The 15,697-nt window shown below is 56.9% G+C and overlaps 1 protein-coding gene across 7 annotated transcripts; it reads left to right on the top strand.

The window, feature by feature from the left end:
* The first annotated feature begins 25 nt into the window (after positions 1-25).
* On the top strand, positions 26-15,545 carry ZNF335 (zinc finger protein 335). 7 transcript variants are annotated; one of them, XM_039497301.1, is made up of 29 exons: positions 32-164; positions 1,869-1,957; positions 2,821-3,055; positions 3,568-3,841; positions 4,331-4,408; positions 4,806-5,135; positions 7,078-7,212; positions 7,296-7,448; positions 7,542-7,800; positions 7,891-8,068; positions 8,154-8,266; positions 8,554-8,572; positions 8,801-8,917; positions 9,003-9,079; positions 9,214-9,374; positions 9,463-9,692; positions 9,775-9,883; positions 9,961-10,055; positions 10,145-10,425; positions 10,670-10,805; positions 10,881-11,264; positions 11,346-11,488; positions 11,804-11,943; positions 12,576-12,679; positions 12,803-12,880; positions 13,219-13,302; positions 13,486-13,551; positions 13,865-13,949; positions 14,707-15,545. In XM_039497301.1, exons 3-29 carry the CDS (start codon positions 2,852-2,854, stop codon positions 14,823-14,825), a joined length of 4,152 nt encoding a protein of 1,383 aa, XP_039353235.1. In that variant the 5' UTR covers positions 32-164; positions 1,869-1,957; positions 2,821-2,851; the 3' UTR covers positions 14,826-15,545. The 7 variants fall into 7 exon arrangements, with proteins under 7 accessions (XP_039353233.1, XP_039353235.1, XP_039353236.1 ...); XM_039497302.1 differs by having other exon boundaries at positions 10,878-11,264; positions 13,868-13,949; XM_039497300.1 differs by having other exon boundaries at positions 10,878-11,264.
* Positions 15,546-15,697: the final 152 nt, after the last annotated feature.

The following is a 15,697-nucleotide window of genomic DNA, read 5'->3' as shown; positions in this document are numbered from 1 at the left end:
CTCTGATGCTTCCGCGGGGGAAATATAGTCCCAGGAGAGGCCGCCTCTTGGCGCGGGTGCTGGGAGCTCCGGGACCGGAGGCGGTTCGGTGCCGGGTCCGGGGGCGCCCCGATCGGAGGGTGTGGCCGTGGGAGATCGGGTCTCTCCGCCCTCGGCGCGGTGAAGTAAGTAGTCCGGCGCGGGGTCCCGACGGGAAGATCCCTCCGCGGGGGATGGCGGCCGAAGGGATGCCGGGTCCGGAGGCGCCGCGGCCGCCGCAGCGGGACGCTCCGCAGGACGGGGCCAGGCACGGTGAGGGGGCGGCGCTCAGGCCCGGGGCCCCGGCTTCCCCCTCCCCGCCGGCGCTGCCGGGCCGCCCGAGCGCGGGGACCCCGCGCCAAGATGGCGCCGGCCCGAGCGGGGGCGCAGGCAGCGCCAGGGGCAGCCCCGGCCGCCCGCCCGCCCGCCCGCAGGGCCCCGCCAGGGAGAGGAGGGCCGGGCCGGGCCGGGCAGCCCGCGCGGGGCAGCGATGGGGGCCGGGTCCTGCCCTGGTGCCTTGTGGGAGAATCCGGCCGCCGGCCCGTCCCGCGCGGCGGGGTCAGGCCGGGCCGGGGCTCCAGGCCGCCCCCCTGCTCCTGCTCCTGCCTCTGCCCCTGACTCGCTCTGTGACCCTGGGCCCATCCCCACCTCGCCCCCGAAACGCGCCGAGGCGCTAATCGACCCCCAGGGGCTCTGGGGCTGCGTTCGCCGGTGTCCGTGGAGACTTTCCGCGGAAGGCGTTAGAGGAGGCAGATTCCAGCCCTGCCTGGGATCCCCTGCCCCAGGCCCTGGGGAATGGGCAAACCACAGGCAGAGGAGCAGTTACTTACACAGCAGAGGGGAAACTCCATCTGCCAGGGCCCAAAGCACAAATCTTCCCTTCTAAAATTATGGAGCAGTCAGGTTTCTCCGTCAGAAACAGTCACGTAACTTGTGTATTCAGCACCATGCCATTAAGACCAGTTGTGGGTCTACATTTTATCTCACTCTGTACTGCACAAGAGCAGTGATTAAAGCAGGGAGACTTGGAGTCTGGACTCCTGTTTTTTTATTTTTGGCTCCATTGCCTGACATTAGAACATAAGAATGGCCGTACTGGGTCAGACCAAGGGTCCATCTAGCCCAGTGTCCTGGCTTGCAACAGTGGCCAGTGCCAGGTGCCCCAGAGGGAATGAACAGAACAGGGAATCACCAAGTGATCCATCCCCTGTCGCTCATTCCTAGCTTCTGGCAAACAGAGGTTAGGGGCACCATCCCTGTCCATCCCAGCTAATAGTCACTGATGTACCTATCCTCCATGAATTTATATAGTTCTTTTTTGACCCCTTGGCCTTCGCAACATCTTCTGGCAAAGAGGTCCACAGACTGTGCGTTGTGTGACGAAATACATCCTTTTGTTTGTTTTAAACTTACTGCCTATGAGGAGTCCCAAGTCACTTCACTTTTCTCTCTTGTGGTGTATTTCTCTGTAAAATAGTGATAATTATGCTTTCCTACATGATGGTGGTGTGTTAAATTATTATTGAGGGAGGCAAGAGTGTTTGTGATGCTCTGATAAGGCTCCAAAGATGGGCAAAGTAGTCCCATTGCTTGTTTACTGAAATGTTAACCTCCCAATGAGTTCTGTGATCAGTGTCATGTGACCTGGCTGGAGCGACTTTGGTTGTGACTCCACAAGTAGATTAGTCATTCCTTATTTTGGGGAGGATGCAGCCTCTGTATTTGACAGCTCTGCATTCTTCAGCTGAGCCACTCTTGCTGGTAATATGGGTAAAAGTGAGTGAGTGCAGGCTAGGCTTCCATCCAATGCTCATCTGAAGTTTGGTGTTGCTTTTTCTCCCCTTGGCTAGGATGAAAGTTTGGCATTTCCTGGTTGCCTTCAAGAACAAGAGTAGGAGACGTGTCAGGCTGTAATAAGTCCTGGGATATCGCTGCACTGGTATGTTTCATGCCTGGGCCAAGTTTTAGTGGAGTATGGCAGGGGTGCCCAACCTACGTCCCATCAGAGCAGTTCATAAGGCCCACGGCTGCTTCATTAGCATTTTGTCATCATGTTTACATCATTTTAGTTTATGCGTGTGTAAATAGACAATACTGTACATAGAAACAGCCTATCTAAACAATACAAAACAAGATGAACTTCAAATATAAATCAATACAGGTGACTACATTTTATTAAAATGTGTGGAATTTGTTTGGCCCACACAAGGTTGTGCTTAGGTTTATGTGGCCCTCCTGTGTAATAAGGTTGGGCATCATGGGAGTATGGCTGAAATATTGAGCTTCACAGCCTAGCTATGGGACAAGGGGAGGAAGGCAGGGTGGCATGAAGTAGAGTCATTGGCTTGGTCTACACAACATACTTACTTTGAAATAACTATGAAAAAACTATGAAAAATCCATACCCCTCAGTGATGTAGTTACACCGACCTTAAGCCCATGTGGACAGCGCTATGTCGGCGGGAGAGCTTCTCCCACCAACATAGCTACTGCCTCTCACAGGGGTGAATTTATTAAGCTGACAGGAGCACTCTCTCCCATCAGCATAAAGTGTCTTCATCAGACACTCAATTTGTAGTGTAGACTGCCCCTAAAGACCGATCATGGTCTGATGTCTCCTCTCCCTCGTGAGCGCACCCTTGCTGTGTGCATTGGGATACCTATGTTATGTTTATATATTTATTTTGTGCCAATTACTGTGATATCTAGGTGCCTGTCATCTCAGGCGGGTGGACGGCATGGCAGGATGTTCTGTGCCCCAAATGCACAGCAGGTCTGACTGCAGCATTTCCTCTTGCCTAGGTCACACTTAAGGGACCCAGGCAAATTGGGCATGGAGGCGGAGGAGAATGAAGTGGAGAGCAGCAGCGATGCGGCCCCTCATCTGGCACAGGAAGAACCTTCGGAGAGCGGGCTTGGTGTGGAGACCTCTGAGGCCATGTCTGCAGACAGCAGCGATGCTGCTTCAGTGCCCATCCTCTCAGAAGCAGATGAGTCTGGTGTGGGGCAGAGCTCAGACAGCAGTGGGGTCTCTCTGGTATGGAGTGGGTCTGGAAACCCCTTTGGGATGGAAGTGAGGAGGTGACTGTGATTTTGTAGATGTGTGTAAGTTGTCAGACTCTGAGAATACTGATAGTATCCTTCAGGGAGTTGGATCTCTGACCCAGCCTAGGTGGGAGCCAGCCCTATACAGCACAGGGCAGAGTGGACCACAGGGCCAAGTCTGCTTGAGGGGTCTTCTACAGTATGGATATACACATCGGGTTTGTGTCTGCCAAGCCAAGGGGAAGAGCCCTGCCTACCTAGCTGGATTAGCAGGGAGGAGAGTGCATCTTGAATCTTTGAGGGCATCTTCTAGCTATATCCCAGGGCTGAAGGGTCGTCGGCAGAAGCCGGAAAAGCTATCACTTGTCACCCTCTTGTGGGGCCCTTTGGGACCTTTCTTCTGGGCAGGTGCCTCCTGCGAGGCGAGATGCAGCGACAGGTTCACTCCTGGGGTGGCTCAACAGAGGCCTCTAAACTGAGCTCCCAGGCCTGCCTGTTTTCCAGGAGGAAGTGTCGGAGAGCAGCTCCAGCACAGATGCTATTCCTAGAGTCTACCTGCCAGACTCTTCCTCTATCGCCCAGTCTACCCTGGTCTCCAGCGTCTCCACAGTGAGCCAGTCCATTATGGTATCGGAATCCCCACAGGTCCTGGTTCACTCCAGCGTCATCACTGATGGGGCCACAATGGTCTCGGACTCCACTGCATCCACCTCCTCGGACCTGGGCTCTGCCATAGACAAAATCATTGAGTCCACAATTGGGCCTGACATCATCCAGAGTGAGTGCATCACCAAGTCAGTTGTTGCCTGCTCCCTTTCCTGGAGCCCCAGGGATATGGCATAGCTCTCAGTGTAATGTGCCCAGGGCTGGGCAAGGGGGACAGGCGTAGCTGATTGGGGAAGGAGCTGCTGCTGTATTGAAGACTCAAGGAAACCGATTCAGTCAAAAAGGAATTCCCATTTAGTGGGAGACTGCTCCCCCTTGCTTTCCCTGACAATCAGAAGTGGTGCCTGCTGTTCCTGGCCTTTCCACCAGGTGGCGAAAGAGGGGACTTGCAGGGCAGTTCTCTCATCACTGCTGGGATGGGTTTCCATCCTCAGTCCGTCCTGAGCTCACAGCATTACGTCCATGCAAGAGTGCCTCTGCAGCCCCCAGTTAACTTTCCTCGCCTTCCCACCCTGACTTCCTAGAAGAATGCCTTGTCTTGTTAATTATCAGCCTCTGCAGTCGGTCCCCATCACCCTCTCACTCTCCGTTCCCTTCCTAGGCTGCATCGCAGTGACGAGCGCTGAGGATAGTGGTGCCCAGACTACCCAGTATCTCATTCTGCAGGGGCCTGATGATGGTAAGTGAATGCTTCTGGGTCCTCCAGTGACGACATCTGCTTCTGAGCCCGTTTCCCATTTCCATCCTTCCACACCACCACCACCAAAGGCCATAAACCCCTGTGAGGGAATTGTACAGAAGCCCTGGTTGTGGGGAGAGTTCTTGGCTACTATAGTCTCCGTTTCTCCCAGCAGGGGGCACTGTAGGCAGCAGGGTGGGAATGCTGTCATGCAGAGCTCCTAGTTACTCCCCTCCTCTCCCCTCCCCGCAGGGGGTATTGTAGGGAGCAGGGCAGGAGCACTGGGTATGGGAAAGCTCTTGGCCACTTCAGCCACTGCCTAGGAGTGTGTGTGGGGGGTGTGTGTGTGCGGCTGTGAGGGTTCGGTTTCCTTGGTGAGCTCTTGTTGGTGCTTTAGGTGCCCCCATGGTGTCCCAGATGGCCACTTCTGCTCTGGCCAACAGTTTGGCAATAGAAGCCATAGCCGATGGACCCACTTCCACGTGCCTAGACCAGCCTGGCCCTTCAGACCCTTCCGAGCGGTCTGGAATACTGGAGCTGCCCACGCAGCCGGATCAGGCCAGAGAGGCAGATTCTGGGGAAGAGCCAGACCAGCCAGACCTGGAGAGCTTGGAGGAGATGATGGAGGTGGTGGTGGTACAACAGTTCAGGTGCAAGATGTGTCAGTACAAGAGCATCTCCAAGAAAACTCTCATCAACCACATGAAGGAGCGGCACTTCCAGCCAGGTAGGGGTGCTGCCATCTCTGGGAGGCTTGTATACCAGGTGGGGGTGCTGTGTGGGGTAGGAGAGGAGTTGATATATCAGGTGGGGAGCAAGGTAGTTAATGTACCAGGTGTGGGCACCGCTGTCTCCAGGGAGTTGGCTTATAATGGCTATGTTGTAACTGGAAAGAATCCAGACTTACATTGGTGTAACTGAGGGCAGAATTTGGTTTTATGTAATTCGTTTACTGAGGACTAAATATTTCAGCCCTTAATTCTGAGTTCTCCTGTTGGGGAGAATTTGGCTCTGAATATATAATTACTAGAAGTATAAATGACTAAATATCACCATCCACAGCTTACAAAATGAAAATCTACTTTAAACAACCCTGTGAAAATAAATAATTTTAAGTCTGAAGCTTTTGATTTGGAGGGTAGTGAATGTAATGCCGTTTTAATAATAATGATAATTAATAAAGAAGTCCGGAGGTGATCCTGGCAATAAGGTCAGCGAGCCTAACTTCAGTACCTGGCAAACTGGTTGGAAATATAATAAAGAACATAGAATCATAGATTATTTGGGTTGGAAGGGACCTCAGGAGGTCATCTAGTCCAACCCCCTGCTCAAAGCAGCACTAATCCCCAACTAAATCCCTAAATGGCCTCCTCAAGGATTGAACTCACAACCCTAGGTTTAGCAGGCCAATGCTCAAACCACAGAGCTATCACAGAATTATTGGATGTATAGTTAAACACAATTTGTTAGAGAAGAGTCAACCGGGCTTTTGTAAAGCGAAATCATGCCTCACCAGTCTATTAGAGTTCTTTGAGAGGGTCAACAAACATATGGACAAAGGTGAAGCCAGTGGATATAGTGTACTTGGACTTTTAGAAAACCTTTAATAATGTCTTTCACCAAAGACACTCAAACAAAGTAAGCTGTCAGTGGTAGTAAGTTCAAAGTAAGGAACATTGGAAAACAATCCCAACTATACATACAAAATGGTGGGGTCTAAATTAGCTGTTACCACTCAAGAAAGAGATCTTGGAGTCATTGTGAATAGTTTTCTGAAAACATCTCAGCGTGCAGCAGCGATCAAAACTGACTGTTAGGATCCATTAGAAAAGGCAGAAAAATATCATAATGCCACTATATAAATTCATGATATGTCCACACCTTGAATACTGAGTGCAGTTCTGGTCACCCCATCTCAAAAAAGATATATTAGAATTAGAAAAAGTAGAGTAGAGAGAGGCAACGAAAATGAGAGATTAAAAAGACTGGGACTGTCCAGCTTGGAAAAGAGATGAAGGGTGAATATGGTAGAGGTCTATAAAATCATGACTGGTGTGGAGAAAGTGAGTGTTGTTTATCTCTTCACATAACACAAGAACTAGGAGTCACCCAATGAAATGAATAGGCAGCAGGTTTAAAACAAACAAAAGGAACTACTTCTTCACACAACGCACAGTCAACCTGTGGAACTAATTGCCAGGGGATATTGTGAACTGGGTTTAAAAAAGAACTAGATAAGTTCTAGAAGATAGGTCCATCAATGGCTATTAGCCAAGATGGTCAGGGACACAACCCCATGATCTGGGTGTCCCGAAACCTCCAACTGCCAGAAGCTGGGACTGCACTACAGGATGGTTCGCTCAATAAATTATTCTGTTCAATTAATTCCCTCTGAAGCATCTGGCCCTGGCTGCTGTCAGAAGACAGGATACTGGGCTAGATGGACCATTGGTCTGACCCGGTATGGCTGTTCTGATGATCTTTATAAACTAGGTCGGGATGCTGATGACTCTAGTGGTGGGAGAAGGGGATTTCTATACTAGGTGTGTGTGTGAGTGGGGTGCTGTTGTGTCTGCGAAGGGCTGGGTGCCGGCTCTGTGACACACCCCAGCTTGACTGGTGAGAGCAGAGTGCTGCCCAAGTGAGTCGCTTACTGCTTTCTCTGCCAGTGGCTGCTGCTCTGGCCTTGAAGAAGGGGCGTCCGCGGAAGGGGGGACCCTCCCCAAAGCCCCTGGAGGAAGATGTGCAGGAGGAGGAAGAGGAGGATGATATCATGGATGCTGGAGCCATTGATGACCCTGAAGGTACAGCCCCTTCTCCCCTCTGGCCAGTGCTGCCAGCCGCTGTCGGGGTCTGTGTCTAACGCCTCGGACCATTCTCCCCACAGAGGACAGTGACTATAACCCAGCCGAGGATGAGCCTCGTGGGCGGCAGCCCAAATACAGCCGCACTGTCCCCACGTCAAGTGAGGAGAGGCCACGCCGGCGGCCGGGGAGACCCCGCAAGTTCCCTCGCCTAGAGGACATGCCGCAGCCTGAAGGTAGGGGGTTGGAGAGGAGCAGTGGGCCCAGGCTGGCGGAGGGTGAAAGCAGGGATGAGGCTGATCCTGACGTGCTGGGTTGCTGTTGGGCAGGTGGTGAGGAGGAGTCCTTAGTCACGTCCCAGAGCACTCTGAGCAGCGAGCTGCAGGACTCCGAGGCAGCCAGCTCCTCCGTCCTGGAGAACGGGGCCAGCGACAGCCTTGTGGAGCCCAGCATCAGTCAGTCGGACTCAGAGAACAAGGATCCGTCCTCCAACACAGGCCCTGAGGAGGCTGACCCCGTGCCCAGGAGGCGAGGCCGGCCCTCCCGCCGCTTCCTTGGCAAGAAATACCGCAAGTACATCGGGCGCAGGTGAGGAGGTGCTGAGCTGTGGCTGTGCCCAGGGCCAGGCTGGCAGCCTTGTTACTGTCACGGCACTGAGCACCGGCTCTGCTTTTGCAGGTACTACTACAAGTCCCCCAAGCCTCTGATGAGGCCCTACCTGTGTCGAATCTGCGGCTCCCGCTTCCTCACGCACGATGACCTGCGCTTTCATGTTAACTCGCACGAGGCCAATGACCCTCAGCTCTTCAAGTGCCTGCAGTGCAGCTACCGCTCCCGCCGCTGGTCCTCCCTTAAAGTGAGCCCGGCCTGCCCTGCCCCGCCCCAGCCCCACCCCCACCCTGGGGGTAGTCACTGGCTCAGTGCCTCTTTACCTCTCACAGGAACACATGTTTAACCACGTGGGCAGCAAGCCATACAAGTGTGAGGAGTGTGACTACACAAGCGTGTACAAGAAGGATGTCATCCGCCACTCAACTGTGCACAGCCGGGACCGGTGAGTAGAGTGGGGCCATGGGACTGATCCCTGTGTTCTGGCCAGGCAGCCCCTTCCCTGTACCCAGCTCCCCTCTGCCCCCATGTGCTGAGCCAAGCAGCCCCTCCCCCATGATTCCAGATGCAGCCAGTGCTGAGCTGAGTAGACAGTATCTGCTTCTGTTCCCTTTTCCTTTCCCAGCACCAGGGGCCCTCTTGGGCAGTCACTGGGTGGGAGGGTTGGCTTGGGGGGGGGTCTCAGACACAGGGAGCGTCTGACCCCGTTTGTTTTTCTTCTCTCTCTCTCAGGAAGAAGAGAGCCGACCCGGTGAGTTCCCAGCTCCCTGATGGCTTGTGTCTTTGCCCCAGTTCTCACTGGGGGCCTCCGGAGCAGGGGCTACCCCAGCAGGCTGCTTTCTGCTCCCACTGCCTGGTAGATAGGGATGGTTCTGGGCTGACTGGAGCCCCAGATCTGGCTGGTGAGGGGGCTGAGAGGGGCTGTCAGTGGCTCTCTCATCCAGATGGGCTCATCTCTGTGTCCTCTCTCTGTCTCCAGCCCCCAAAGCTGAATTCGTTCCCCTGCCCAGTGTGTAGCCGAGTCTACCCCATGCAGAAGAGGCTGACCCAGCACATGAAGACTCACAGCACGGAGAAGCCACACATGTGTGACAAGGTGGGGAGGGCATGGGGGGAAGGGGTGGGGCAAGATGCACCCCAGGGCCTGGATGGGCAGTGAGTGCCGCTGTGTTCTGTTGCAGTGTGGGAAGTCCTTCAAGAAGCGCTACACCTTTAAGATGCATCTGCTGACGCACATCCAGGCCATTGCTAACCGCAGGTAGGAGCAGGGGGATTCCCGACCTGTGTCGGGCTAGCCTTGGGATGGCCAAAGCCTGCTGGGTTGTCACCCCTCTCCCAAAGAGTTCCCAGGCATCCTGCCCTGAGTAATGGCCCAGTCTCCTTCCCTGGCAGGTTCAAGTGTGAGTTCTGTGACTATGTCTGCGAGGATAAAAAGATCCTGCTGAACCACCAGCTGTCGCACATGAACGACAAGCCGTACAAGTGCAGCTTCTGCAAGTACTCCACCTTCCGTGAGGACTTCCTGGTGTCACACATGGCCGTCAAGCACACAGGTGAGAGCAGCCCTGCCTCCTGGGCCTTGTGCCAGCCCCTTCCCTCAGCTGCTGTCCCTCTGACCGCTGCCCCTCTCTCTGGCTGCAGGGGGGAAGCCGTTTGCCTGCGAGTACTGTCACTTCACCACCAAGCACAAGAAGAACCTGCGCCTCCATGTGCAGTGCCGCCACACTGACTCCTTTGAGGAGTGGGCCCAGCGGCACCCCGAGGAGCCCCCCTGCCGGCGCCGCCCCTTCTTCACCCTGCAGCAGATCGAGGAGCTGAAGCAGCAGCACAGCCAGGTGCAGATTCCCACAGAGCCTGCAGCCAGCCCACCAGTGAGTACTTGGGCCCCCGGCCTTCCTGCCTGCTCCCCTCCACTCAGGCTTGGCCATGCTCTCAGCTGTTTTCCTCATCCAGGTTTCTCTTGGCCCTGTGACCTACCACACAGTGCAGCCCCTCCCGACGGCAGAACCCTCCATCCTTTCCCAGGATTCCTTGGGGGGAACCACCATCATTTATGAGCAAGGTGAGCTCCCAGGGAAGAGAGAAGGGCCTACCTGGGTAGGCACAGTGCATCTCACCTGCTCTCTCTGCCTCTCTCAGGTGTGGAGGGATCGGCAGAGCTGGCCACGCAGACAGCGCTGGATCTCCTGCTGAACATGAGCAGCCAGCGGGAGCTGGCCACAGGCTCCCTGCAGGTGAGGTCACAGTCCCTGCCACAGTTGTGAGGAGAGCCCCAGGCCAGGCCAGACCCCAGCTGACCCCCTCCTGTCTGTTTCCTGTGCAGGTGGCCGTGGTGAAGTCCGATGGCTCTGGAGTGGCGCAGGCCCCCGAAGCCCAGTCACAGCAGGAGGAGGAGGCAGATCTGGATTCCACTGGGCAGCAGCAGAAGGTGGTGACGCTGCATGTGGCTGAGCATGGAGAGGCCTTAGTGCAAGAGGCCTATGAGGAGGCGACCCTGGGGAGCTCTGAGCTGCAGCAGATCACCATTCCTTTTGGGAGCACAGCGGAGTATAGCATCATCACGCCCGTCAGCGAGGAGATCCAGGCCCCAGAGACTCTCTACAGGTCAGTGCCAGATCCGCTTGGAGGTGCCAAACCAGCTGCCCCTGCCCTGGGTCCCAGAGTCATCAGTTTCTGCTCCAGTTCCGAGTATGTTAGTCATGTGGCTATCTAGGGCTGCCTTCCCTGGAGGAGAGTGCCCCTGCTCTCACCCTGCCGCCATCGTCAGGGCAGCCCTGTGCTAGAGGGGAATGGGAGAGCCCAGGGGAAGAGGTGGGGACCCCTCTGACCCTGCCCTCTGCCCCTGTAGTGAGGAGGAGAGCCCGACAGAGCCCACCCATACAGTTGTGGTGAGCGACGCCATGATGAACGAAGCGCTGAAAGAGCACAGCAGTCACTACATCATGTCAGCCAGTTTCCCAGGGAGCCAGCTCCATCACGTCGAGGTAAGAGGGGCCCGGACTCCTGTGTCCTGGAGGGGTGTAAGGCAGTGTAACTCTTGGGGTCTTCTCTCCCAGCAGCTCAGTGGGGACCCTGCCCTCTCACCAGGGGAAGGCCAGGAGGCCCAGGCCTCTGGTGGCAAGTGGCCCATGCTGCAGTGCCTGGCCAGGCAGCTCCGAAAGAACTCTGCCTTCTCCCCAGCACCAGAAGGGCAAGCGAGCCAGTCCACAAAGGTCAAATGGCCCGCGCTGCAGGGGGTGGCCAAGAAGCTGTCGTGCAAGATTTCTGCAACTAAGAAGCTGTCGTGCAAGATTTCCGCAACTAAGAAATTCTCGTGCAAGATTTGCACGGCCATGTTCACAGGGAGAGCAGAGATGGAGAGTCACAAGAGGGCACACGTAGGGCCCAACACCTTCAAGTGTCCAGACTGCCCGTTCACAGCAGCTGTGTGGCTGGAGGTCCGGGTAGGTTGGCTGGGCACCAAGGGGCTGGGTGGGAGTCTGATGTTGGCAGCTGGCTGATCTCGCTGTCTCTCCTGCCCCCAGAGTCACATGGCACAGCATGCCAACCTTCGACCCCACAAGTGCTCCCACTGCAGCTTTGCCTCCAAGAACAAGAAGGACCTGCGCAGACACATGCTGACGCACACCAATGAGAAGCCCTTTGCCTGCCAGATCTGTGGGCAGAGGTGGGTGAAATCAGCCAGGGCCCTGCAGTGCCTCCAGGAGGGCTGTGCAGCAGCACGTGGTGATAGCAAGCCACCTGCCCCTGGACATGCCCGTCTCTGAATGAGCCTCCTGTTCTCTGCGCAGTAGCAGCCAGCCTGGCCCTTCCTCCCCATTTCCAGCTCCCAGATCTTAGCAATGCAGAGCTGGGGTACTTGCAGCAGAGCTGGAAATGAGGAGCCAGGGCTCCTGCCCTGTGCCTTCCAGGGAAGGGAGGGTGTGAGAGGCCCCGCTGCCCTCAGCAAGCTCCAACCCCCCCACTCTCGCTGTTCTTGTAGGTTTAACCGGAACGGGCATCTCAAGTTCCACATGCAGCGTCTGCACTGCTCCGAGGGGAAGCAGCTGGGGCAGCCAGCAGCCACCATCCCACAGACCATCATACTGAACAGCGATGAGGAAGCACTAGCCACGCTGCAGAGTAAGAGACCTGCCTTCCCTGACGGTGCAGGGGTCTCTGTGTCCAGGGTCCCCTGCTGTCAGACCATCTTGGGCTGAGCACTTGACGCAGTTCGTAAGCTAAGCAGGATTGGACCTGACCAAGTCTTGGATGGGAGATCCCTGGTGAAGCTGCAGGATGCTCCAGGGAGCAGGCGGTGCAGCCAGTGCTGACCCGAGTGTCCCAGCACAGTGCTAGGGGACGGGGGCTGCAGAGCAGTGTGGAGGGCGCTCTCCCTTTGCAGCCAGTGCTGACCCCAACGCCCCAGTGCAGTGCCAAGCGGGGGTGATGACAGCTTTCTGAGGGTCAGTTCTGGGGGGACAGGGGCACCCTGCTGCAGCTACTACTGCAAAGCCCTTCTTGTGGTTGGGATGTGAATGCAGGTCTCTGCTGCTTTTTTTGTACATGTCGAAGTCTTAGCTCCAGCATCCTTGTTACCTTCCAGTTTGGGCCGGTTCCATTTGACCTCTCTTGCTCTGGCTTCTTGTCCCCAGCTTGCTTGCTGGTCTGGCTAAGCCTGGGCTCGGGGGTAAGGGAGGGGGTGGCGCTGGCTGGTGTTGGGATTGCGGGCAGGGGATAGTGGTGGCTGAGGATCTCTCTCTCTCCCTTCCCAGCGGCTTTGCAGTCTGGCCAGGCAGTGCTGGCTCCTGAACGGCTGCAGCAGGCTCTGGGGCAGGAGCACATCATCGTAGCGCAGGAGCAGAGCATCACGAGCCAGGTGAGTCAGCCAGATGCCTTTGCCAGCCACACAGCCCACCCACAAGCAGTGGCCCGTGTCCACTGCTCAGAGGGGCTGGGCTCGGCTACCGCAGGGACAGGCTGCAGCTTTGCTGTCTTGCAGGAGGAGGCCACGTACATCCAGGAGATCACAACGGCTGATGGGCAGACGGTGCAGCACTTGGTGACCGCCGATAACCAGGTATGGGAGGGAGCTGCTGTCCGTCTGGCTCTGGCACCTGTACATGGGGTGCTGCAGAGAGCAAGTAAAAGTGCTGCAGGGGCTGATGGGAGTCTCTGCAGGGAGCCCTGGGGAGGGCCAGTGGGGACTTGACTGGGGCGAAAGGAACCAAAGGGAAACTCCAGCTGAATCTTGGCATGGAGGTGACCCAGGCTGAGCCAAGATCCCCAAGGAAGTGTTGAGCATCTCAATGCCAGGCTGGAAAGACGCTGGAAATGTGCAGCAGGGCGCTGCGTCCCACACGGCCTGTGGCAATGCTGTGGGCTGAGGTGGGTGCTGAGTCTCTGTTTCCCCTGTAGGTTCAGTACATCATTGCCCAGGATGGAGTGCAGCACCTGCTCCCCCACGAGTACGTTGTTGTCCCAGAGGGGCATCACATCCAGGTAAGCGGCCAGATCGTGTCCTAGGTCGTGGAGTCCAGGATGGAGCTGTGGGGGGGTCCCTGTTCCCTTGAAATCCAGGCAGGTCTCCTCCGTGTGGATGAAGTGATCTGGCCTGGGGAAGGGGGTCGGGTCTGAGGAGCTTCCCTCCCCTTCCCAGCTCTCACTCCAGCTCTTGTCTTTCAGGTACAAGACGGCCAGATCACCCACATCCAGTATGAACAGGGCAGCCAGTTCCTCCAGGAGCCCCAGGTAATGGGAGCAGCCACTGGCTGGGACTGTGCCCTGGAGCTCCCAGACCCATGGGACAGGCCCTGGAGGGGAGGGGGAGCATCATGTACCAGAGTATGCATCCGGAGGGGGAGGGGATCCCACGGCGTGGGCATTAATAACTCAGCAGGAAGGTGAATCACAGGTTAAACAGCTGCTGCTTCAGCTAGCTGTGTGAAAGGCTGCACGTCCTCTGAGGGCTCTGCTGCAGACGGAGGTAAACAGGGCAGGGTGAGCGCCCCCCCGTGCTTCCTGCCTGCCCAGTCTGATCCATCTCCCTCTCTCTGTTCCCCAGCAGATCCAGTACATGCCGGTTTCCCCAGAGCAGCAGCTGGTTACCCAGGCTCAGCTGGAAGCTGTGGCGCACTCAGCAGTGACAGGTACAGCGTCAGGGCTCCCTGCTCTGAGCTGAGTCCAGGCCGTGGGCTCTGGCGTGCTGGGTCACAGGAAAGGCTTTGCCTCCCGCCCACCGTCTGTCTGCGAGTCCTGGTGCCCGGAATCCATGGCGTCAGATTCATGGGGCGTCCCAGCCCCAGATGGTGGTAACATAGTTGTTCCATCTCCCGGCTGCTTTGACATGAGCTAGTGGTCTGTCACATACTGCCTTCAAAACCTGCCCACCACCCTCGCTAGCAGGCTTGGCAGGGCGGCTGTGGATTGGGTGGGCTGTGGTTACCCAGCTGCCCTCGTGGCAGAGCACAAGGAACATGGGTGAAGCCTGCTCTTCTGCTGCCTGTTCTCCCTAACTTAGGAGAACAAGCCAGGTTTGCTGCTGCTTGAGGGGCTGTGCCCAGGAAGTGGTGATTCCCCGCACTCAGTGTTGTGGATGCCCCGGGCAGCTGGGCTGACACCCAGGCAGAGCCCAGCCTCCTGCTGCTATCCCCTCTTTGCTGGATGGAAACGCCTCGGGCGGACCCGGCTTGGCAGGTGGTGGCTGCAGCCCAGGGCCGGCACATCTCCTGGAGCCACAGAGCATTGTAAAGATGCTTTCTACATCCCTGCCCCATGCAGGCTGTCCTGTGCGCCTGGCACAGCAGTGGAGAACGAGTGGGTAAGGGGCCCCCAGCAAGGGCCCCCTTCCCTGCCTCCTGGGCTGGGGCAGCAGAAGGGCTGATGCCGCTCTCCCTCTCTCTGCAGCAGTGGCCGATGCTGCCATGGCCCAAGCCCAGGGCCTGTTCACCACAGAGGCAACGGCTGAGCAGATCCAGCAGCTGCAGCAGGGGATCCATTACGATGTCATCACGCTGGCGGATTAAGGGCTGGGCACTTGCTGGGGACGGGCAGATGCTCTGGGCCAGGCATCCACTAGCCAGGCCGAAGGGCTACAGGGGACAAGTCTGAGCACCCTCTAGCTGGGTTTGCTATTGACTTGCCGTGTGCAGGCAGGATCCGGCGCACCTGCTCTCTGCCCCTCTGCACAGGGTGCTGCATCCGACGCACGGGCTGCTCCCCTGGCAGTCACGTGGCTGAGGGGCTGGGTGGGTGGCTGCGTGGCCCTGCCTGGGGCTGCTCTCTGTCGCACCTGACAGTCCCAGATCCTTTTCCCTGCGTTGTGTCCTCGAGCTGCGCCTGCTGCCTGCCATACAAGGTCCTGGCATGAGATGGGCGCTGACCCCAGCCATGTCGTGAACAGGCTGGGCAAGGGCTACTGCGTTCAGTTGTAGCAGCCGTGCTGCCTGCCCTCGGGCTGTAGGGGGCATGGGCATGGCATGGCACGGCACAGAGACTGCCTTCCCCTTCAGCTTTCCTGGCCTGCAGGCAGGCATTGCTCAGAATCTGCACGGGGAGAGCAGAAGGACTTGGAGAGAGGGAACCACCCTGGACGAGGCAATAGCTGAGATGTTCTATTTTTCTTCCAAACAGAGAGAGACTCTGCTGGAGAGAGCTGGTTTGTACAGGGTGGGGGAGGGGGATCAGTGCAAACCATCGGAAGCTTTGAATCTGCTTATGAATAAAAAGGCATCGGATTCTGCCTGGCCCATGTGTGGAGTGGGGTTTGGGGCCACAGGGGCCCTTCGCCAACATGCAGCTCCCCTGGTCTGGCACAGCCTCCCTCCTTGCACCCTGGGCCTGCGTGTGGCTGGCGGGGGGTGTGCTTGTGAAGTGCTTCCCTTGCGGCCGCCACCTG

This window comes from Mauremys reevesii, linkage group 13 (assembly GCF_016161935.1).
Source record: "Mauremys reevesii isolate NIE-2019 linkage group 13, ASM1616193v1, whole genome shotgun sequence".
Classification (NCBI taxonomy): domain Eukaryota; kingdom Metazoa; phylum Chordata; order Testudines; family Geoemydidae; genus Mauremys; species Mauremys reevesii.
The sequence above is the reverse complement of the archived record's forward strand: the minus strand, read 5'-3'. Positions and strand labels throughout refer to the sequence as shown.

Excerpts from the sequence above, each read along its gene's own strand:
- ZNF335 (XM_039497299.1), top strand. The coding sequence starts at position 2,852 with ATGGAGGCGGAGGAGAATGAAGTGGAGAGCAGCAGCGATGCGGCCCCT. Across the intron at positions 3,842-4,330 it reads TGGGCCTGACATCATCCAGA|GCTGCATCGCAGTGACGAGC; the intron begins GTGAGTGCATCA and ends TTCCCTTCCTAG. Across the intron at positions 13,950-14,706 it reads GGCGCACTCAGCAGTGACAG|CAGTGGCCGATGCTGCCATG; the intron begins GTACAGCGTCAG and ends CTCTCTCTGCAG.